Source organism: Chrysemys picta, chromosome 2 (genome assembly GCF_011386835.1).
Source record: "Chrysemys picta bellii isolate R12L10 chromosome 2, ASM1138683v2, whole genome shotgun sequence".
NCBI classification, from domain to species: domain Eukaryota; kingdom Metazoa; phylum Chordata; order Testudines; family Emydidae; genus Chrysemys; species Chrysemys picta.
Genome location: NC_088792.1, coordinates 274,744,110 through 274,769,384, shown reverse-complemented (window position 1 = coordinate 274,769,384; position 25,275 = coordinate 274,744,110). Strand labels below are relative to the sequence as shown.

General features: G+C 39.1%; 1 protein-coding gene across 30 annotated transcripts in view; it reads right to left on the bottom strand.

Annotated features, from left to right (window-relative positions):
* Positions 1 to 2,179: 2,179 nt before the first annotated feature.
* Positions 2,180 to 25,275, bottom strand: part of PHF20L1 (PHD finger protein 20 like 1) — an 86,385-nt gene continuing 63,289 nt past the window's right edge. For 18 of the 30 annotated variants that reach the window (XM_065586187.1, XM_065586194.1, XM_065586186.1 and 15 more), the window contains 7 exons: positions 21,373 to 21,537; positions 20,761 to 20,942; positions 18,245 to 18,344; positions 12,995 to 13,190; positions 11,164 to 11,536; positions 5,932 to 6,097; positions 2,180 to 3,947 (listed from right to left, as the gene is read on the bottom strand). In XM_065586187.1, coding sequence (XP_065442259.1) covers positions 3,805 to 3,947; positions 5,932 to 6,097; positions 11,164 to 11,536; positions 12,995 to 13,190; positions 18,245 to 18,344; positions 20,761 to 20,942; positions 21,373 to 21,537 — 1,325 coding nt within the window. In that variant the 3' untranslated portion in view covers positions 2,180 to 3,804. The remainder of the gene's footprint in view (positions 3,948 to 5,931; positions 6,098 to 11,163; positions 11,537 to 12,994; positions 13,191 to 18,244; positions 18,345 to 20,760; positions 20,943 to 21,372; positions 21,538 to 25,275) is intronic. The other 12 variants (XM_065586188.1, XM_065586202.1, XM_065586210.1 and 9 more) reach the window with 3 other exon arrangements.

Genomic DNA, 25,275 nt, shown 5'->3' with positions numbered 1-25,275 from the left:
AAAAAACGACATTAAAAGAACACTATAAAAGACGGCAAAGTCAAGCATCCTGAAGGTAGGAAACGGCAGAATTAAGCTTGTGTAACCTTAATTTGGCCCCTTTGTGCACATGCATTGTGATACAGTCTTTAGTTACGGCATCACCTACTATTTTTTCCCCAGCCCTTCTGTCTTGTTCAGTGCACAGCGCAGATGGTGCGTTGGGAATGAATCAGTTGTGTAGTGAATGAGGCAGTTGTTTGTAAGATGCCTGCCTCATTTGTTGAGGAAGCTGGAAGGCATGTGGCGAATGAGGCAAAGGACTGCAGGATGGGAAAGGATAGTCTTATGATCAAGACAGTTCTGAGAACTGGAACCTATCCTTGCTTCTGCCGCAGAGTTCCTATGTCACTGCAACCAAAATTCACAGGTGGCCACTAATTGGGTTTCTAGGTGCCCACCAGGAAACATTTGGGGGCCTATAATAATAATAATAATATATGGAGATATACCTATCTCATAGAACTGGAAGGAACCCTGAAAGGTCACCGAGTCCAGCCCCCTGCCTTCACTAGCAGGAACAAATACTGATTTTTGCCCCAGATCCTTAAGTGGCCCCCTCAAGGACTGAATTCACAACCCTGGGTTTAGCAGGCCAATGCTCAAACCACTGAGCACTTACAACCATAACTGAAGTCAGTGCATGCACTGACCATATAAAGTGCTATAAAAATGCTCTGAAAAAAATCAGGCCCCAAGTGTTTCACAAGTTGGGCGCCTGACAATTTTAGCCTTAATCTCTCTACTACTCAGTTTCACATCTTTAAAGTGGGGTTGATGATACCAAGTTACCTTAAAGTTTGTGAAGCATTCTGACACGACAGCGATGTGTGTCATAGAAAAGCTCATGAAGAAATGAATAATTTTGTACACAGTGCGGGGTTTAAATGGTATGTGGTAAATATTATGCATTTGGCTACCAAATGAACGAGGATAAACAGAAATATTAAAAAGTTACTCATTCAGGGGCACTACCTATCCTGTGCATTGAAAGAGGCAGGGTCCTGTGTGGTTAAAAAAAAGTAACACCTTGCAAGTTAAAAGACTAACACAATGCATATGGCAGAAGAAGGCTGAATTGCATAGGCAACATTAATTCAGACATTGCCTAACTTTTGATTACTTAACTTTGAAACCATACAATACTTGACAGTAGTTTTTTATATGTAAAATATATTTAAAAGTATAGGCCCTGGCTACATCAGTGACCACCTCTTAGCACCTGAGACCACCTCCGGGTCCGCCGCTCATACAACATCCACCTTTTAGGGATAATATTCTCACATCTCATTATAACTTTGCTGTGATGGGCCCAAAGCATGGAACCTCCTTCCCACAACTTTAAATCTCAGTCCATCTCTCTGTTCAATACATTTACAGTTATATGGTATCACAAACATGCATACACACATTGTATAACATAGCACCAGTATGTACTGTATATATTATGTAAATACTATATACTTCATTTCAAATTGTGTATTAAGATTTACATTTATTCTGTACAGTACACACAGTACCACATTTAAGGATATGCAGCAAGTGAATAATATACAACAGTATCTTGCATATCCAAAGAGCAAGTAGATCACTTTCAACAGCTGTTAATACTGTGAAATGTGTCTTAAGTAGTCATTTAAGCATCAAATTACACTGTATAAAACATAAGGGTATTTTGTTAAACATAATAGTGGTTGCCATAAAAAATAGTCAACATTTCTTGACAGATTCCTCAGTTACTGTATTTCCTCTTTAAATTATGGAGGTGTCAATCCCTGCTATATAATTAAGATTGAGTTGCGTTTTGGAATTAAGACAGAGCTGTAATACCTCTGATACAATGGTGTGGTAACTGCTGTTGAAGAGACCTTTTAAATAGGTATCATTCTATAACTGATGTTGACACATTTGCTTTAGAGTTAAAATATTAATAGCATTAACTTACTTCAGACATGACAGATAAATTAGAGACTTTAGTGGAGGCATTTTTCAATAAGCACCCGGGCATGCTACTTTCTCTCTCAAGAATGGTTTTATGATGAAAGTTCAAAACACTAGTTTCAACATCTTTTGTACACAATCCATCTTTGGCACATTTTTCGACTGTCTGAATCCTCAACAGGCATTCAAAAAATTCGAGTTTTTTATGGTCTGTACATTATTTTAATCACTTTTTTACATTTCTGTATAGGACAGGAAGAAAAGTGGAAAATGTAGAGTATGCAGAATAGTTTTAATAAACAGTTTTACATACAGTACCTTACATATAGAACAGTGTGTTTGCAAATTTAAATAATTTTTGAATGTACAGTGGCTTGTACTCTTATCAAAAGGTAAATTCAAGTTTACTGTCTATCGGTTCTAAAATGCATTTATACAGAAAACTAGAACTGATAAACAGTTGTGAGGCATAAAATGTTCAAGTATCTTATGTCATCAATTAAATAGCCTCCTTTTAACAGTCATATTTTACAAATTCCAAAACCTGTACATACATTATTTTCAATTTTATAAACTGCTTGTTAAAAGGTAACATTTCATGTTAACCACCAGTTCTTATAGTCTATAGTAATAAAACTAGACATGTGTAGATATAAATATGTATATAGTACATACATATGAATGTGTGTGTATATACACTTATACCTACACATACATATGTAGCACTGGGTGCAGTGACAACTTACATGAGCACAGGCAAAGAGAAGGTCCTGAGCTCAAAATCCAGCAAGAGCTAACAGAGCAACTAGGTTGCCTTTGGTTTCATGATGTTTCACTCACGTATGACTGAAGCTAAAAGTTTTATAAAAACATCTTAGATAATGTATCTTTGCAATATTCAATCTAGTGGTTTAGTAATTCACAGCCACAAACAAGCAATTTTTCTGCTCTTGTCATTCCTCATCCCAGATGAGGTTGGTAAAGATTCAGAGGGCTAACACCAAGCTGACAAAAATGTACTTTGAATCCTGAATACTGCAATAGAACGTAAAAAAATATAAACTAGATACAATTTTGGATGGATTGCTGGCACCAGGTAGAACTTTGAAAAAAAACTCTTCAGGTATTTCACTATCTTCAAACTGTCATCCCAGTGGTTTTAGTATTATTTGGCACATCTGACCACTGTTTGCCACTTACGTTTTTAAAAGAGCCTAAGGGTGCTGTAATGAGGATTTCCATTTAAAAAAAATATTTATAAGGAGACCACCACATACTGTTTCTTTCAAAAGTGAAGCAAATGTTTTCATTTTCCTGAATAACACTAATTAGACAAGAAATAGTTCCTGGGCTGCAAAAGATCAGTTACCTGCCTAAAACTTTGGGGGTGGACCAACTGTAGAGAGGCTATGGATCTCTCTGTGTCTGTATTTTCACTAGCAATAGGAGAAAAAAAAAATTACGGATGTATGTTTTTCCCACTGAGTTTGGCTCTTTCTGCTACTGACTATAAAATTATAGTATTTTCCATTGCAGTGATTTCTTGAACCTTCTTGTATGACCTGAAGGAGAAATTCTGCCATTTCAATGTTCCTCAATATGTGACATATTGTAATTTGCATCTTGAACATAGCGTATTTAGCTTTTCAGTGTCAATTTCCTTAATCTAGATTTCCTTTCCTTTCTCCAAAGCGTCAGGCTAAAAATGTAATCAGCACAGAACCAGACAAATATCCAGCTTTTTGCTGTCCTCCTGCCAGTCTTGTGGCTAATAAGAAAATTCACTGTAGAGAGCCTATTTTTATTCCTTTATTCTTCCTTTTGTCATACAGAGCACAGCGTGGCTATTTGTTGTACTTTCCCCATGTCAATTAAGAGCTGTTTGATACGTCGCTTGAGTTGAGGCAGTCTTGCAAGAGGATCTGGCGGTTCCAGCTCTCCAGTGAAGTCAAGCCAGCTTTCTAAAACTACATCGAGAAAAATGTAAAGAAGAGTTTGATTAGAAAGGGATCTTCGGAAAAAGAGTGCTCAACCCTCCAAAGCTAGGTGTGTTGAAATGCTGTAAGGGCCATATCTTAGTGCCATTGAAGTCAGTAGCAAAATACTTGAGGACCTCAACCTGACTAGGATTTGGTCCTAACTTGTCAACCGAAATTTAAATGGCTATTGTGCACCACCCATGGCTCCATGCTAACCAGGTGTGAGACTGCCAATGATACACCTCAGAATATTTCATGGCCAAATTCACTGCCCAGATGAAGAGCAGCCGATCATAAAAATTCAGAATACTTACACTATATGTTGCGAGACATTCTGTATTTGGGTTTTTAGGCTCATACCCTTTCCAAACCAACTTCTCCCGTATGCTACTGAACATGGGCCAGCACCTACCCTTGTAAATGCTGCCAACTTGCCAAGCCTGAGGGCAGCAGGTAATTTGCATAAAATGGAGCATGCCTCTGCCATATGAATCATTAATGTGAAGGTGCAACTTACAGACACTCAGATCATTATTTAAATTAAGATATATTTTCTGAAGAACCAAATAATTCAGTGCTCCATGGAAATTTTTATTCTTTTAAGCAGTTTAAAGTGGTCCCCCTTCTTAATCCTTCCAATTGCCCTGATAGCTAAATTCCAGTAATATAAAGGTACGTTAGGCCAAATTAGCCAACAATGTGTTGATGATACACATACAAAGAAGAGACTCCAGCTCACTGTCTCAGTTGTCACGGTTCTGCGGTAGTAAAAACTCAACAGGAATAAAAGGCTGTGAAGACTCTCTTCTGTCACTAACTTTAACGTATCACTAAACAAAAACAGGGAGCAGGCGATATAATGTGGTTCCATTTTTAGACAATCATTTTCAGAATGGAATCTCACTAACTTCTGAGTGAATTTCAGTGCTCATAAAAAAGGGATGGCAAGAGTCCAATCCCATTTTTCTAGAAACATGGTCAATGTACATGCAATCTGATCATAAACATTCCATCAGGGCTAACACTATTTTGTTTTAGGTAAGAAATAATTAAGGACACAATAACTACACTTTGTTCAAACTCTCTTCATTTGTAAAGTGAGACTCTACATGTGAAAACTAGGGCTGTCAAGCAATTAAAAAAATTAATAGCGATTAATCGCAGTTTTAATCGCACTGTTAAACAATAATAGAATACCATTTATTTAAAATTTGTGGATGTTTTCTGTATTTTCAAATATAGCCTAGGGGCTCAGAGCTTCAGACTCTGCTGCCACGCCTGGAGCTCTGGGCTGGGGCTTCACCCTCCCAGAGGTATGCAATTAACGCGTTAAAAAAATGAACACGTTAATTTTGTTTTCAGTTAACTGCAGGCGTTAATGGCAATTAATGTACAGCCGAATGCATTCATTCTACTACAACACGTAGTTCTACTGCATAATCGTTGTGCGAATTTGTTGTTATGAAGCCTGGTCTGCCGCCTTAATCCAGGCTATTACCAGTTAGTTTGTAAACCACAGCTGAAGATGAAGACTTCTTATCTCCTCCTCAGGTAACTGATGGATACTATTGCCCGAACAAATACTAGCAACTTCAGGAGATGCTGTGGATTAGTAGGCAGAGCATTGGAGCAGGAGCCTGTTACTTCATGGTCTCACTGTGTGGCCTTGGGCAAGCCATGTTGGCCCATGTTTTTGAATGACTGCTAATGCTGCATGCCTAGGCTTGTCTTCAGACATTCTGAATACTCAATACCTCAGTGGATGTTGCAGAGGCGCAATATCTCTGAAAATCAGACTCTGGGTGTCCCAGAACACCCAAAATTCTAAATACCTTTGAAAATTTGGGCCTTAATCACTATCTTAGTCATCTACATGACAGGGTAATGAGAGACTTATTGTTCTTCATTTAATGCGTTGAATGTTCAAAGCTCTACACAGATTAATGTCAATACTTTGTAACAATGTAATTACCATCAACTTCCTTTTCAATAATGTCCATTCTGCTGGTGACTTCATTCTGTACATTCTCTATGTGGGTCAGGAGATTTAGCTGCCATTGAAGATGTGAATCCACTTGTTCTTCTGCTCCTTTTTTTTCATTACAAGCACACACCACATTCCCTTCAGCAGTGTTCTTCTCCATAGGACCAACAAAAATCAACAAAGTTAGCACTTAATAAATGCTTTATTCTCAATTTACCGCTTGGATTCTGGTTTTGATTTCAATACTTGGTACAAATGCCCTGAATGATGGAGTTTTTAATTGTACCACTATTTCACAAAAACATAAACATGCATATTGGTATGCAGTTTTTAAGAACATTAGTGGGGAACAACTGCAATACAAAAATCAAACAAATGAGTACATCTAGCTTTCAGGATTACCACAGAGACAGATGAGTGTTAGCAGAAAACACAGGAAGTAGTGTTAAATTCACAAGATCTTGTACCCAGTTTAGTGCAATTGGAGTGGCCCACGTCTCACCACTCTGCTACATAAACTTCTAACTCTTAATTCATGAAGTGCTGAATGCACCAGTGAGCCATTATCCAATTCAAGCAAGAGTCCAGGATTTTTTTGTGTTTGCTGTCCAATAGAGGATGAAGTGAAAATAAAAAAATGGAATTATATCTAAAATCCCAAAGTTCGCCTGTTAAATTTATTTCAAAGTTCATAGCATATGGACAGATTTAAAACAAAAAGTACATTCCTCCTTCAGACTACTGTCATCCTGTGTAACTTGCTAACACAGTTAGATCACATGGCTAGAGTATTAAAAGGGGCCAGATAATTGTATGACCAGTAACATGTGTAGTTATGAGAACTGAAAGCAAATCTAATGGCTTTCTTCCCATGTGTATTATTCCATAAGAAGTCAGGTACATTCCTGTGAAGCCTCAGGTAATAGCTAGGAGCAAAGATAGGATACCTGATTTAACAGCTCAATGGGATGAGCTAGAAGAGAAATTCCCATAAATTTATATAAACAGCTGATTTTAATTGTAAAATCCTATAATCCCACATATACTGAAGCTGTCTGACTATTGGTGATTATTGCATTTCACAGACAGAAATTCAAAGACAGTGCTAGTTTGATAGTACACTTGTTAGTCACTTCAGTGCAGGCCAGCTGCCACAGAAAGGAGTGAACGGTATTATGTATATATTGATAGACCTGTTTGAGAAACCCACATTCTTGAGACTATTTTGCATCTGAAAAGTTTTTTCCTGCAAAAGTGGCCTGAAATGATTTATTAAACAAAAAAGTTCTCTGCTTCTTTTTCTTAAGCTTTAGAAATATGAATACCACCAAATCTGGACTTCCCAGCTTTTGCTGGGAGGATCTATGGGTGGGTCCTGGAGATGACATACTAGTATTAACACTTGCAAGGGGGACAAGCTACTTAAGTAAATGGACATTGTTGGCATAAGAACAAATGACATGTGAGATCAGGGAGGGCATTCTAGCAGTAAGGGGCAGCGCACAAGAAACATTGGTGGAGAAGGATACAAAAGAAACATGATGGAAATATGCAGGGCGGGACAGGGCTTTGTAAAGGCTTAAGAGTCAGGAGTGAGGAAACCATGTCAGGGGCTGTCCATAAATGACAGAACATGTTTTGGTGAGACACGGTGGGTGAGGTAATATCTTTAATGGACCAACTTCTGTTGGTCAAAGAGAGAAACTTTCAAGCTACACAGAGCTCTTCATTTTTTGGCAATTTTCAAGACCTCCTCCAGCCCCCTGTAACACTTTGTAACACTGAAACAAACCTGCAAAACTAAGGACCCATCCACCCCCGAATGCGTTTTGTAATTTACAATCTATGATGTTTAAGGAGAAGCAGAACTAATAAAAAGGGACTCAAAATTGGATATCATCTGAGTGTATTGTGACAAAGTTCCTCCTCTATCTTGGTGGGTCCTGCGCTTATTGGCAGATTTTCTTGTCTCAGAGATTCACCATATGGGTTGGGGAACAGCCCAGAGCCCTTCCCCTCTGGAAGAACCCACAGTCCAGGTCAATTGGGAGGTTTGGGGGGAACCCGGGCCCACCCTCTACTCCGGGTTCCAGCCCAGGGCCCTGTGGACTGCAGCTGTCTATAGTGTCTCCTGTACCAGCTGCATGACAGCTACAACTCCCTGGGCTACTTCCCCATGGCTTCCTCCAAACATCTTCCTTATTCTCACCACAGGACCTTCCTCCTGGTGTCTGTTAAGGCTTGTGCTCCTCAGTCCTCCAGCAGCACACACTCTCACTCTCAGCTCCTTGCTCCCAGCTCCTCAAACTCGCACCACAAATTGAAGTGAGCTCCTTTTAAAACCCAGGTGCCCTGATTAGCCTGCCTTAATTGATTCTAGCAGCTTCTTAATTGGCTCCAGATGTCCTAATTAGCCTGTCTGCCTTAGCTGGTTCTAGCAGGTTCCTGATTACTCTAGTGCAGCTCCTGCTCTGGTCACTCAGGGAACAGAAAACTACTCATCCAGTGACCAGTATATTTGCCCTCTACCAGACTCCTGTACCCCACTGGTCTGGGTCTGTCACAGTATGAAAGAGAAGATCGGCAGTAGAACTGTGCATAGACTGGAGACGTGGAAACAAGAATCGGAAAGGCCAAAGGTTGCAATAGTTTAGGAGGGACATTGCCAAGGCATAGTCAAAAGTTCAAGGAAGAAGGGTGGAGAGGAGAGCTGTAGCAAATATAGCTGCTCTTGAATTAGTTCAAAACAGTTACAAATAATTCAAATCGTGTCTCAAGCCAACTTGAAAACAGCTGAAATCAAAATTAGGATAAATGCAAAATGGTTTACACAGGAAATAGGGATGTAAAATCTTAACCGTCTAACCAGTAAGCATTAGTCTTACCGTTACGAAACAGAGGAAGGTCAGGGGTTGATATGTGCCAACAAATAATTATGGAGTCCCAAATGAAAAGTACTCTATGGTGCTCGGAAAGTAGTGGAAAGGAAAGGAAAGGAAAGGAAAGGAAAGGAAAGGAAAGGAAAGGAAAGGAAAGGACTGGACTGGACTGGACTGGACTAGCTGACCCAACAGGTTCCCCTTCCTAATAAACAGTAAACAAAAGTCAGTAAAGTCATAGCTGAGATTCCCAAGGAAACCTGAATTCTGCATAAATGGATATATGGATTGTTTTTTCAAGATATGAGACTATTCAGCAATATTTCATATTGCTGAATGTGTTCTTACTGCACACACTCAATGTGTAAACTATATTATTTAATAAACAATTAACTCCAAACAAGGTGAACTGGAGTTCTTCATTAAAAAATATAGAACTTATGTGCCACCTCTAAAAACAAACAAACAATCTATGTTTGTGACATCAGAGCACCAAGAGAAAAAAAAAGTATCTGAATAATTTTTTTAATGGGGGAGACAAGTGAGTGAGTCTAAGTGTTTTATTTATTTTCAAATACTTGGGTATCTCAAAAAGCTTAAGAGGTTTTTTTGTTTTGTTTTAAGAGAGTTTCTAGAGTAAAACCAGACACTTTCAGCCCTCCTGCTCAAAGCAATGGTATCAAGAAGTTACAAGCAACCGAAAACGGATTTAGAGGTGTGGGTACAACCTTTACTATAGCATCACTAATATAAAGCTATAGAAAAATCAGCTCTGTATAGATTAGATGGGATTTACATTTCAAAGAACTCTGACTAAAACATTTGTTAGAAATCCTGACATGAGCAGAAACAAGCTTAATTAATTGTTAACCTATATGACTGAATTCTGGGGGGAAGTTTGGTGTTAAAAGAAAAATATAGACCAACAGTAAATATAATTAGAAATCCAGGTTTTAAAAACTGTTAAGAGACCTAGAGGACAACAGAGAGAAACTAACAATTTGCTCTTCAACCAATTTCTTCTGATACAAGAAAGAAAACAGGTTCTGCTTATACTCCTCATTTTAAATACAGGGAATCTCTCTCAAACCAGTAGAATCTTTCAAAATGGGGGGGGGGGGGTTTAAAAAAAGTGCAACCACAAACTTTCCTTGAATACAAGAAATCTAGATGTACTGGAACAACTTAGTTATATTAACAGAACAACCTTCCTATAAGCAGAAATCCACTGTGGCTGGGTTTACAAATTTGCAATTAATGAATTAAGAACATAAGAACGGCCATAGTGGGTCAGACCAAAGGTCGATCTAGCCCAGTATCATATCTTCCGACAGTGGCCAATGCCAGGTGCCCCAGATGGAATGAACAGAATAGGTAATCATCAAGTGATCCATCCCGTCGCCCATTCCCAGCTTCTGGCAAACAGAGGCTAGGGACACCATGCTGGCTAATAACCATTGATTGACCTATCCTCCATGAACTTATTTAGGTCTTTTTTGAACCCGGTTATAGTCTTGGCCTTCACAACAACCTCTGGCAAGGAGTTCCACAGGTTAACTGTGTGTTGTGTGAAAAAATACTTCCTTTTGTTTTAAACCTGCTGCCTATTAATTTTACTCGCTGACTCCTAGGTTATTGTGTTATGAGAAGCAGTAAATAACAAACACTTACTTACTTTCTTCACATCAGTCATGATTTTATAGACCTCAATCATATCCCCCCTTAGTCATCTCTTTTCCAAGCTGAAAAGTTCCAGTCTTATTAATCTCTCCTCATACGGAAGCCATTCCATACCACTAATAATTTTTGTTGCCCTTTTTTGAACCTTTTCCAATTTAAACGTATCTTTTTTGAGATGGGGTGACCACATCTGCCTGTAGTATTTAAGATGTGGGTGTACCATGGATTTATATAGAGGCAACATGATATTTTCTGTCTTATTATCTATCCCTTTCTTAATGATTCCCAACATTCTGTTCGCCTTTTTGACAGCCGCTGCATATTGAGTGGAGGTTTTTAGTGAACTATCCACAATGACTCCAAGTTCTTTCTTGAGTGGTAACAGCTAATTTAGACCCCATCATTTTATATGTATAGCTGGGATTATGTTTTCCAATGTGCATTACTTTGCATTTATCAGCACTGAACTGCAACAATCTGAATCCAACCTACTTCACCATAACAAGTTTCACGACATTAAACTTCATTTTAAGTGGGTTGTCTGCCTACCAATAGAACACCAATCAGTTGATAATTCAGTAATGGGCATGCATTTCTAACTATTTTATGAGTTTGATCTTTTTTAAACTCTAAGTCTATACACATGAATAACGAGTTTTACCTGCTCACTCATGCCATCTTCTTTTAAAGAATATTGTGAACAGTTTTTATCATCTGAACAAAATTCCTGATCTTCCTCAAAACTACTCATATCTTCATCATCTGAGCTCACGGGGTCAGTAACTGATTTGCAGTCCTGACCAAAACTCTGTGGTTTCTGGTAACTGTGCTCGCTTGTAATATACGTTTCTTCCATCTTCTGCGGTAAGCTAGGGGGTGGTTCTTTATGGCTTTGATTGTGACATGTCCTTTCAGATGGATTAACAGTATCTGGCAAAGTCACTATTTTCTTCTCTACCCCAAATGTCACTTGCTCTTGTTCTTTTCGCACCCCTGAGCAAGCCCAAAGATGAAGATCAGGATGATGTGTATTTCTGGAAAAAAGGGGAGAAGAAAAGTTAGTATACAATAATCACTTTCAGCAATGAAATCTTTTAAAATTCTCATTTTGGCTGAACTGTATTTACATTAATAGGCAATTTTTTAGGGGAACATCATTGCCAAATGTTTCATCCCGCATTGTTGCGGACCTCTTAATTTTGGTTTCAGAGTAGCAGCCGTGTTAGTCTGTATCCGCAAAAAGAACAGGGGTACTTGTGGCACCTTAGAGACTAACAAATTTATTAGAGCATAGGCTTTCGTGGACTACAGCCCACTTCTTCGGATGCATCCGAAGAAGTGGGCTGTAGTCCACGAAAGCCTATGCTCTAATAAAGCATCCGAAGAAGTGGGCTGTAGTCCACGAAAGCCTATGCTCTAATAAATTTGTTAGTCTCTAAGGTGCCACAAGTACTCCTGTTCTCTTAATTTTGGGTAAATCTAGTATGCCCTGGTCATCTTTAATAAGTGTGTTATGATAAAACAAAAACGCTAATGCTCCCGAAGTGTCCAATCCTGTCAGGTGCTGAGCACTATCAACTGCCATTGAAATGGAGGGTTTCCATCGCCTGGCATGACTGGACCAGTAAACTGTACAGTGGAAGCATAATTAGAAAATTATACAAAAGAGAATGTTAAACATTCAGGCCTTTGAAAAAATTACTATATCCCAAATTAGCCAATCACATAACGACTGTTCAGAGACAAAGCACGGTCTACTAGCTAAAGTACAGCAATGGAGATCTGAGCTCTGTTCTGTACTGATTAACTGTTGGACCTTGAGCAAGTAACAACCAATCTGTGACTCAGTTTCCCCTTCTGTAAAATTGGCATAGTAATTCCCAACTTCACACAAATATTTAAGAGAATTAATGTAATACTATTAATTAAGGACTTTGAGATGATTAGATACAGGGGAATAGATTGCAGATGACAGATTTAGAAGCGCAGAAGACTTCATTTCACTTTCAAACTGGATTTCACAGATATTATCACATGCAAATTTTGGATAAAAAATAGTCTTTAGTCTCTTCAAATATTTTTCCTTTGTCTCAGTATTCATCAACAACAGTCAATAATAGGAACACAAATTCACCTTCTAATGTTTAATGGAGAAAACAATTACATTCCCACTTAGCAATAATTTTTTTTCCTCAGGCTTTGTCAAGAAGTGCAGACCCTGGATTCCTCCTCACTGAGCTGAGAGGAAGAAGAGGAACCCAGCTTCTGCCCTGTCACAGAGTGAGCTCCAGAATGCTTCATCATCTATCCAAACAATTCAAATTGTGTCATGACATTTTCAAGAATACACTGTCTAAATGTGTGCTGATATACATCTGCTTGGTCTTTAATATAAAAGTTAAAATGAAAATTATCTTGACATACACACTGAGCCCTCACTTCCTCTATCTAAGGGTACACAGATGGGGAGGAAACACCAGACCCACACTTACTTTAGTATCCCAATCTTCAGCTGCAGTCCATGTAGAATTTCAGTTACACCATACACATCAGCCAGCAGGTGGTGTGTTGACACTATCTTTTTGGCATTAAGGTGCGAGTAGTTTTCTTTTAAAAATGATAATCCACACATATGCCCATTGTTTAACCAGTCCTTATCGTAAAGATATTTGGCACTCCATCTCTGACCTACGGGTAAACAACAATCAGAATTTATTCTCCAGAAGTGACAACAACAGTCAGGAGTGCTATCCTTAAAATATCTTCTGACATCCTATCTTTAATCATGGGTTTTCAAAGAAATTCACATCACCTCATATATGACACAGTATATCCTCTGACTTCTGTAAATGACATTTTAAAAGAAAATCAAACAAACCAGCTCAGTACTCAAGTGTGAGGAAGTAAAAATATTCTATACCATGATACACCTGTGAACTGAATTTGAAATTAAAGTTTTGAATTAGAATGGTCTTTTCTAAAAAGATATCTGCTTATTGAAAAGATAATTTAAGATACCAAGAACTTAAGATTCAAAGAGAGATGGGACATTTAAATGGATATCAAGAATATCCAGAGTTATGATAATTAACAACAAAAATTTGGAAAAGCTATTAAACCTGGTGCTTCAAAGCAAGACAATCTAACCTTTAGATCAGGATTTACGGGAAGGATTCTACACTTTCCTCTGAAATATATCATACTGACCCCTCTCAGAGATAGATATTGGACTAGATGAACCTTGGGTCTGATCGAGTCTGATGACTTCTGTTTCTAAACCACAAGTATGAGTGAACCCTAAGTAACTTAACTAATCATCTTACTTTTATACCAATTTAATAAATCATAATAATAATAATTGTATCCCTAATTATTCCCAGAACTATATAGTACTTTCACTCTGCAACTGTTAAAAATAATTACTCACCTTCTTGTTACTGTTGTTCTTTGAAATGTGTTGTGTGTCCAACATGCTGTAAATATGCGCGTCACAGCAAGGTGTTGGAGTGTTTTCCCTAGTTGTACCTGGAGGGGAGGCCCTGCCCATTCTTTGGCTTCCTCATTCTCAGAACTGAGAGTATAAAGTCGCCCCAACCATCCTTCAGTTCCTTTGCACTGGGATCCCGATTATAGACGCCAATGCTTGGAGTTTGAGGATGGGCCATGTAATGGACATATGCAACACATCTCAAAGAACAGCAGTTACAGGAAAACGAGTGTCTGCTTTTTCTTCTTTGAGTGCTTGCATATGTCCATTATACTGCTGGTGACCCCCAAGCCATTGTCATCGATTCCAAGGCCAGAAGGGATCATTGAGATCATCTAGGTTGACCTCCTGTGTAACACAGGTCATAGAACTTCCCTAACATAATCCCTAGAGCAGATGATCTTTTAGAAAAACATCCCATCTTGATTTTAAAATGGTCAGTGATGGAGAATCCACCACAACCCTTGGTAAATTGTTCCAATGGTTAATTACTCTCGCTGCTAAAAATTTACACTTTATTTCTAGTCTGAATTTGTCTAGCTTCAGCTTGTAGCCATTGCATCAGGTTACACCTTTCAGCGGCAGTGTGGCTTGCCAAGTTTATGGAGGGAATGGTATGATGAAATTTCCTACAATGGCATGTAACTGATCTACAACTGATAACAGCAAATCTCTCCAATGGCCAGTGATGGGACATTACATGGGGAGTGCTCTGATTTACTACAGCAAATACTTTTCCACATGTCTGGCTATTGGGTCTTGCTCACATGCTCAGGGTTTAACTGACTGCCATATTTGGGATCAGGAAGGGATTTTTCCACAGGTCTGATTGACAGAGACCCTGGGAGTTTCTGCCTTCCTCTGCAGCATGGGGCATGGGTCACTTGCAGGTTTAAACTAGCGTAAATGGTGGATTCTCTGTAACTTGAAGTCTTTAAATCGTGATTTGAGAACTTCAGTAACAGTCAGAGGCTGAGTATTACAGGAGAGGGTGGTTGAGATGTGCAAGAGGTCAGACTAGAATAGATGATCATGATGGCCCCTTCCGGCCTTAAAGTCTATGAGGAAGCACTGATGGCTTCCTAGCTATCAGTACTGTGCGATGCCATGAAGGTTTAGATATTTTCATGGAGGAGGCAGATGAATGGGGTACCGGACCTGAGACAGATGAGGACGTAACAGACCCTACCATCAGTACCGATAAGATAAGGAACAGGGCTGGTGGAGGATCTTTGCCCTGAATCAGTGATGATGTCAGTACTGAAAAATACATCTCTCACAGCTGCATTGACCTCTGGTGTTGTCAGACTGGGTCTCTAACATGACCCTTGCCCAAGCACTTTAAACAGTGGAGAGTGCAGGTTACTGACAGGCATTGGCAGATGACAGCTGGAGTGGGGCTTAAAAACAGGGGACCGTCACATAGGCTCCCTTAGTACTGGGCAAGTCCCAGAAGCCAGCAGGATCCACAGAAAACAAAATAAAATTGATTAAAGAGAAAAGAAACATCTAAAGGATGAAACAATAAGTATCACTATGTAAAGGCTAACTAATTGCAACTTTGTTCGCAAAGGAACGAGGCTGTAAGCACAGAAACGCTCTCACTACCCATCACAGGAAGGAAGAAGGAACTAAAGGATGAGCAGAGTGGCTCCACTCTTTATACCCTTGGTTCAGAGCGCAAGGAAGCAATGGTGTGGGAGGGGCTGCCCCTACAGGTGCTGCTAGTGAAAATTTTCCAGCTATGGTGCACGAGAAATACACACACCTGTAGCATAACGGAAATGCACAAGCACTAGAAAAACAAAATTAGATGGAAACTTGCCAGTCCTTACACTAAAATGGTATGCACAGAATTATCCGTGGATAAAAGAACCAGCCTGATGGTAGCCATTAACACTTTCCAGCAAAACACCCTCCATTACCCAGCCCATCCTCCCAATCCAGTGTCAAATGCTGACATCCTGAATGACTCATCTCCTAGACAGAAAGAAAGGGGCGGGGCGGCGGGAAGGGGGCGGAGAAGTGGAGTCAGAGGAGGCAGGCGGGAAGGGAGGATTGGGGCCAAACTGTGTCATCAAATGAGCAGTTCCAAATATTTTAAAGTCAGTGGCACACACTAATTTTATATCTTCAAATACAAAATTCAGTGTCACATATACACACTAGATTATAAAACTCAAGTGTCTTACAGTCAAAAACATAGGGCTGAATTTTCAAATGTCTGTGCTTAAAGTTAGGTGCCTAAGTCCATAATGGAGACATCTAAATAAATGGCCTATTTTTCAGAGATACTAAGCATCTTCGCCTCCCATGGAAGTCAGTGGCAGTTATGAGTACTTATCACCTCTGCAAATTAGCCCACTTATTTAGGTATCCAAGTATACATTTAAATATGTATATTTTGTTCTCGTTTCTCCATCTGAGAAGACTAAACAGTTACATGAATCTCCAGATGGGTGGGGTAGTGGCTATATGTGAAAACCTTGCCAGAAAGAACTCTAAACTTCCCTCCAAAAACATGTTTCTGCTCTGAAGAATAACTGTAAACATGGCATTGTGAAGTTATTTTTATTGTTTCAATTACTCCCAGAACAAACATACTGAGGTTACAAGTAAAATGGTTTTCAAATCGCCAGTCCTTGAAACTCCTGCTAAAATCTAAAAATCAAGCTGCGTTTCTTCTGACTCGTGCACCATCATCTACAACAGCAATTCTACAGGTAAAATTCTGCCATTGGTTACACAATGAGGTTGCACAGATGTACCTGAATGCAAAAGTAGTCTGGCAATTTGCGCACGCTCAGAGTTCATGTCCAGTGCAGAATTTTTTTTTCCTCTGTGGAAAATACATTCGGCCTGAGAAGCACTGCAGTTCCACCTTTCGCCCACCTGAGGCCACTGTTGCGCCAGAACAGACAGCAGCTCACTGACAGGCAGTAACATCCAGCAGCGATCATCACAGCACCCTACCCGTGGAGCCAGGAGATCATGTGGAGGTGGGGGGAAAACAGAGAGAGTGGGACACATAGAGGGTCCTGTGGCACCTTTGAGACTAACAGTCTGTTAGTCTCAAAGGTGCCACAGGACCCTCTGTTGCTTTTTACAGAGTCAGACTAACACAGCTACCCCTCTGATAGTGGGACACATGTGGCTACTGGGGGGGGAGAGGGTCACACACTGGGGTTCAGAAAGGCTAGTGGAGAGACAGACTGGGGTGCGGGCTCAGGAGCTAGTGGGGAGACAGCACTGAGACGGGCTGAATGGGAGGGGATGCAGGGCCACTTGGGAACAGGGGGGGCTGCAAGTACATATAGGGAACAAGGGGCAGGCACACAGGCAGATGTGCCTGACTGAATGGGAGAGACTAGACTGGGTCTGCATGGGGGAGGCTCCCCAACTCCCTAATAATCCCCCCTGCCCCCCCGCCCTCCAAAAATAACCCTGTTCCATACTTCTCTCATCCACATCTAACAACCCTCCAGGTTCACTCACAGGCTCCTTCCCTCTCCCTCAACTCCTACTCCTGACTCCCGCAAGCCTTTAAGCTGCTTCTGAGGGGTGCGGGAAATACATTTCTGTATTGTAATTTAATTACTTAAAGTTCTGTATTAATATGCCTACTAAGGAATCTATTTGTAAACAAACAAATAGACAAACAAACATTTCCTGAATTTTTTTTGGTTTGTATTGTTAGACATACTTGCTGACAGGTATTTTGAAATAAATTACTAAAATAATTGAAATTGGCATGATTATATTCGGTTATTTTAACAGTAAAATATGCAGAATTTTGTAGCATTTTAAAATATTGTGTGTAGAATTTTTAGGTGCAGAATTCCCCCAGAAGTAAAATACATGCAGGGAACAGATTTGGTGAGTAGGAAGGTACTATTTTCACACAAGAGCATCACTTTTCAGAGTATAACTGCTCTTCAAGAGCCTACTCTTTGTGGGAGGTAATTTCTCAATAAGAAAAGAGAGCACTCACTTCTTGTGAACTCATGAGAATGGTAAGTTAACATTTTGAACAAAATGTAAGAATTAGTAACAGAAAAATAAAAGTTGCCACGCAGAACCAAACAGAAGAAAATGTTATAAAAGACTCATCCAGAAAAGTATAACCTATCAAACGCACAAAAATAGGTAAATCCTATTGTGAGTAATGATTATACAATACCATCTGTTTTTAGCAAAAATGTAACAAGTAAAAAACAACAATTAATTTTGCATGAACCAGTGATTTAACTCATACCTGGTGGGTCCCTGCAGATGTAACAGATGTACTGCTCTGGAATGCTGTCCTCTAATAATCCCATACATACACTATGTTGCCAGCACAGGCATTCTTCACACTACAATCCAAAAGAAACAAGGTAATTCATTATTTGTAAGTCAGTTCTATTTCCAGCCTGTTCAAAATGCAGGGAATAGCAGCTTTCCTTTAGCAGGCGGCTTGAGTTATAGTATCGTACTCATGCAATTTGTATTTGCTGTAGCAAAAACAAGCCATAATTAAGCATAATTTTAGTTTTGAAAGTGACCCCATGGCCACAAATTCTAATCTGGAAAACAAAATGTAGGATTTAACGTCTAACAATATTTTATCATAACAAAATAAGTAATTTAGCACTAAATATTTAGTAGCTGAGCATAAAGACACCAGTATAGGACTATGGCAAAGTAGAAATATATAGCAATACACTTCTACACCGATATAACGCAGTCGTGGGGAGCCAAAAATCCCTACTGCGTTATAGGTGAAACGCTGTTATATCAGAGTAGCGGTGGCAGGGCTCCAGTGGTAATTTAAAGAGCCAGGGGCTCCCCGCAGCAGCTGGAGCCCCGGACCGTTTAAAGCACCACCGGAAGCCCGCTGCTACCGCACTATATGCGAACCCGTGTTATATCGGGTCGCGTTATAGCGGGGTAGAGGTGTATATTATAGCATAACAATGGAAAAGAGAAAACTTCAGTTTTCATTTACAAAGCATCTCTCCAGTGCTTAAGATTTATTTTTAATATTGCACTGATGAAAAAAAATCTAAAAGAAAAAGAAAATGAAGAAAGTGTAGAAATAAAGATAGGAAGGGAGTAATACCAAGGTTATAAGGACATAGCAGCATAAAAATGATAGGCCAGTTGACCTGCGTTGAGACTAGGTGTGGGAAGTATTAAATTGCCAGTTGAATTTAGAAATGGGTAATAAACAAAACATGAATGGAATAATATTTAATTATGGGGAACTTTTGAAATGAACACTGCTCTATGTCTAAAAGGGCTGATGCAATATTTAAAGATAAAATGGCTACTGGACAGCTTCGGGGACTGGTAATGGATGGAATATAGAGGCTTTCAGCTCTAGGATGCTGCTTCAAATCAAGCCCAGATCAGTCATGACTGCAAATAGCCAATATCCACCTCACCCTTATCATAAATTTAAGCACTAACCAAAATGTTCTGCCTTCTTAACATCTCTAAAATCCATCCTTTCCTTTCTGTCCACATGACTAGATTACTTGCCCACATCCTAAACATCTACTGCCTTGACTACTGCAGCTTTCTCCCCTCTGGTCTGACACTCATTTTGACCCACCGGTCTATCTAAAAATGCCACAATCAAAGACATCTCTCTCCTACTACTATGACTACATCAACCTTTTTTTCAAGATCTTCCATAGCTCTTCATCATTTTTTATGCTGAGTTCAATCTTCTTGTTCTTTTCTTCAAGGCCCTACATCATTCAGCTCCCTCCTATTTATCCAACTTGGTCTCTTCTTATGTTCCCTGCCACACATCCACTCCATTCCAATGGAGCCAGCCTAGATACTACCTTCATGTCCTTCTCACTCAGATCACTGTGTCCTTTTCAATACTGCCCCCATATTCTTCAAATGCTTTCCCAAAATCTATTCACCAAGCCACTGTCTTCATAAGATTAGCCATACTGGGTGAGACCAATGGCCATCTAGCCTAGTATCCTGTCTTCCAACAGTGGCTGGTGCCAGATGCTTCAGAGGAAATGAACTGGGCAATTATCAAGTGATCCAGCTGTTGTTGTCCACTCTCAGTTTGTGGCAGTTAGAGGTTAAGGGACACCCAGAGCATGGGGTTGTTTTTCTAAACATCTAGGCTAATAGCCATTGATGGACTAATCCCCCATGAATTTAGCTAATTCTTTTTTGAACCCAGTTATATTTTTGGCCTTCGTAACATCCCCTGGCAAGGAGTTCCACAGGTTGGCTGTCCATTGTGTGAAGAAGTACTTCCTTATGTTTGTTTTAAACCTGCTGCGTATTAATTTCATTGGGTGACCCCTGGTTCCTGTGTTATGAGAAGGGGTAAATAACATTTCCCTATTCACTTTCTCACACCAATCATGATTTTATAGATGTCGATCATATCCCTCCTTAATCATCTCTTTTCTAAGATGAACTGTCCCAGTCGTTTTAATCTCTCCTCCAATGGAAGTTGTTCCATACCACTAATTATTTTTGTTGCTCTTCTCTGAATTTTTTCCAATTTTAATATATCACTGCAACTGCCACTACTGTTGGCACATTCAGAGGTGCCAAGGACAGAATGGACACAAACTGTACCAACCTCACTCTTAGAGAGGTGATCCTGCACAGAAAAAATAGAGGCATTGTGTGGAATGCAAAAAGTTTTAACCGCCACCGCCTTTTTCTTACCCGTTCTATAGATAGAGAACTTTAGGGATGCCAAGAGAGCAAAAATTCACAAGAAAGGTTGCAGAGCAAGTGCATTACCTGAATCATGAAGCCATTTTCCTCATCCATTTCACAGATGCATCTAACAATTTCATTGAGAGCATCCTCTTCATCCTGAGATTCTTCAAAATTGGTTGAATCAAAGTCCTGATTGTATTCATCACCACTCAGTAATAAGCTTTCCGTGGAGGAATCATCTAAGAACTCCACATCCGAGAGGTCTAATAAAAACAAATACATCTGAAGTTGTATATGCAAACACATTTAACTTTGTACATGAATTTAGGACTTAGATGCTGAATGATCCTGCACTACACATAGCGGAAGTCACTCACAGATTTACTGCTGGAAGATTACACTTCTTGGTGACCTCTACTATATATATAGCAATGCAATGTAGCCACCTTAGAGGTAGGAGTGGCAACATCCAACCAGTGCTCAGCACAATGCAGAACAGCATGAGGAGAGTAAATGTTTTGTTCAATCTGTCATGAAAGTATATACACATTAGTTTAACAACATACAAGCATTAAAAGTTTCACATTTTTACAACTAAAGTGAATTATTTGGCTTGCATTTGGCCTTTTTAGTTCACCTTCTTTTGGAAAAATAAATTTTAAAACAAAATTTCCTATTGTTCAGCCAACCTACTTTCTCCACTCAGGTCGACAGACAGAATGGCTCTTGGATACTGGTATGAAGTGTTCTTCTCTGTAAACATGCTTCGCAGAGTCAGAGAGCTCCCAGAAGAACGTGTGAGTGGAGAGGAGCACCTTTCCAAAAACTCAAGAGAACTATCTTCATAATCCGAATAATCTACAAAATTAACATGAACACTGGTTATCTCATGTTATAGTACTCAGAAAAAGTATGTTTGTAAAAGTTCACAAGCCTGAGAATGATTATGTAAGAAAGTTACATTATGTGCCAAAAAAAAAAAAAAAAAAAAAAAAAAAAAAAAAGAATATGCATTAGTGCATAAATACCAAAATAAAGGGAAACATATTAATATCACACAAACCCCTAAACTGTCTTTTTTACGTATGTATTGATGTAAGTGATATTAAGAACATTATGGTTACCAAGACAGAATAAAAAAAATTATGGTTACCAAGCAGAGTAAAAAAAATTACAACGTTAAAAATTTCAAGCGTGACTTCAACTCTGCCCCTCCTTTATGTACGTACACTGCACCAGACTAATTATATAACTTCTTATTTCTCACTTCATACATATCTGAGATTGTGAGAAAGAACCTTGTAAGACTACCAAAAAGAAAGAATATCGCACTATATCCATAATCAGTGTTCTCCAATCGATCTTTGATTGACTTTTTTGTCAGTTCTTTTCTATCAAACAGTATTGTGTGTATTGGACACATCTTAGAGGGTTTTCACAAATCATGCCTCATCAGCACCTGGTTCTTCCTTCCTTCCCACTGACAATCAAATAATATCCCTGTGGCAACTGCAACAGACTCACATGGAAAATAAAATTAGTAACAATGAATGTTTAACTCCTTCTGATTTGTTCTAGAAATTATGAGCCCCAGTTCTTGAGTTTTTCTTGTTTTGACGTTTGAGAAAAACAGGATCTTTTTTGTCTCACGTTCCTCTCCTGCTTCCCAAATTTCATGCCTAAATCTGTCCAAACGTCTGCTGCTAAGATGATCTTCCTTTTCCAACACACTATGTTTGCCAAATTTTTTAAAATGTTCCCAATTAAGCCATGAACCTGAGGTCTGCTGGAGGGTTATGTGCACATCTCTGCAAATGTTAGGTAATTTTTTTTTTAAAAAGATGAATACTTAATCTTCAGAGATACAGAACTACACCTTTGTGCGATATTATAAAAACTCACCCCCCAACCCCCAATAAACTAGTAATGGGAGAACTTTAAAAAGTTTTGAGGTTTGGATAAATATCCGGTTTTGATGCCTCTCTGAAACAACGTAATCCTCCACATGATTTTCAATCCTCTGTTTCCATCCTACTGCTAACTTCTACAGCATCTCCCGTACATTCTGTACTCTTAAAGTCCTGTTTCCTTCCCCTAGAAGTGATTCTCTCCATCCCTTTTTCTTCCACTTTTATTTTTATCTCTACTCCCACACCCAATTCATTCGGTACCTCTCCCCATCCCTGTGTTTGCTGCTGCCACCTTCTCTCCTTTTTCCCTGGAGATCAACTGCAGCACCAATACCACTACCTGGAAGAGCTGAGACAGCAGCTCCACACAGAACAGTTCTGCACAACTGGCCCAAGCCTGCAGCTACAACAGTCATAGGAAACAATACATGGACTGATATTATCCATGCACAGTGAGACTACCTGTCCTAGGACATGGAAGTTAAATAATTGTACTCACTGCTCATTACTCCAACCTTTTCATCTTCCTTTTTAAAGTATTCCACAGTCCTGCTACCACCATCCACAATAGTTCCATGCTGCATGCTTTGTTCAGGCTTCTCTTCTACATTCTCCCTTTCCACCATAATCCACTGTCAATTCTGTGCTTTCTTCCATATCCCCTCTAAGCTTAGGGTAGTCTCCCAGTCAACATTCCCCAAGAACCTTTACTATCCTTCACACTACTCCTAAATACAATCTACTCCTTGAGACCCATGATCAGTGACAACTGCAATTCTACTGAGTAACTGTGTTAATTGTGTCATCTTCTGTATTGTCTTGAGGTGCTGTGCATTTAGATAGTAACTTTTTTGCCCAGTGTCACCAATGTATAGCAGCATATCCATCTATGATGTGACAAATAACATTGAAATATACTGTGACAAGGGATTCTTTCTTCTTCATCCTCCCGCACTCTTAAGTGCACAGGGCACCCATCAGTTTCCACCATTTATTTTGGTCTTGTGCAGGTCTGTTCAGGCTTCTGAGCGTCATATACTTTCTCTATTGTTCTGTGTAAAGTTGCTCTAGGTCGACCTCTTTTTCTCTTTCCAGGTGGTGTCCAGATTATCACTAGCAATGGAAGTCATATTGCTGGCATCCTCAAAGTGTATCCAAAATATGCCCATCATCATCATCTTACCATATTTGATACTTTAGATTGGTTTGTTCTACCTAGACTTTCTGATGCTGCAAGAATCTCTTTCCAATGGACTCGTAAGATCATCTTCATTTACTTTCAAATGAGATATCTTCTTATCAATTTCTATAGTAGATTTCCATGACTCTGCTTCATTAAAGTGGACGGAATTCAAGCTGGTGTTAAAAATTCATGTTTTTAGGTCATTGCCAACTATGCTACTTTTCCAAATCTTTTCAATTTTATGGAAGATGTTTTCTGCTTTTGACATTCATTGCTTCACATCTAGCCTCAATGACAAGAGCTATCTAGAAATTTGAGTAAACAAAATAGATGTAGAAAATACGTCTGTTTGGTACATCACCTAAATGAAATTGGAAATCTTCATAAGCTGTTTTTTCATCTGTCCAACTTACACTCAAGTCATCCTTTCCTATGCAGCACGCATGAATGTTAATCATTCCTCTATTGCAGATGCCAGAGTATCCTTCTAGTCTTCTCTATTTCACTCACTAGAAATATCTGATAAACTGAAGGTTTCAGCTAACATACATAAGGGTTTTCGAAAATACTTTGCTTTCTATGCTCAGAGGAATACCATGCAACACTTGTTCCAATTACAATATCACATTTCCAGAAGATATACTTGTAATTCCAAATCAATAACATGGCCTATTAGGCCTATTCAGTATAACCTGTACAGTACCCAATATAAACTAATACAAGAAGCCAAACTATATTCAGTTTAAATTTGTATGATGAGTTTTATGTAAAGCTTGCATATTCATTAGTAATTTTTATTTATGTAAGGTTTTCATGAATAATCTGAGCATACTTTCAAAGGGCTGAACAAACAGTGTAATACTGTTTTAAAACTTATTACTCAAACTGGTTTAAACTACAAAAAGATCTCCTGGGCGTGTGTTTTGAAATATTGCAACTTAGCTGCTGGTAATGCTCTGCCTTTGGCCTTATTCTTAAAACCACATCTACGGGGAAGTGATAGCACAACTCACCCTGCAGTGCCTTACTGCCTAACAGATGAACTAGTTAGGACTACTAGACTTAACTAAATGACAGGACTTCTGTGCATCTAATATTTAATGTCTCCTTACATGCACATATGGGGTCACACCTTTCCCCACATCCAACAATTTGCAGATGACAGAAACTACTGAAAAGTTTATCATTTTAAATTATGTTGACTCAGTTAAATGTAGAAAAGTAGCATTAAACTTAATTTAGCTGAAGTGTATACCACATTCTTTGGGACAATTTTCATCGTACAGTCTGTGGTTTGGATGAATAAGTGTTTGCTCACTTCAGAAATCTGCAGTTTATCCTTTAGAAAGTCATGGCCAGAAATTGTGATGAACTAGGAAGTGCTTTACAATACTGTTTTGTCACAATTCTGTTTTACTATATACAGCAGCAACAAAGAATAAATGTTAAGAGATATCAACAAAAGCTGCCCCATTACCATCACTCCTCCCCCTCCCCTTTTAA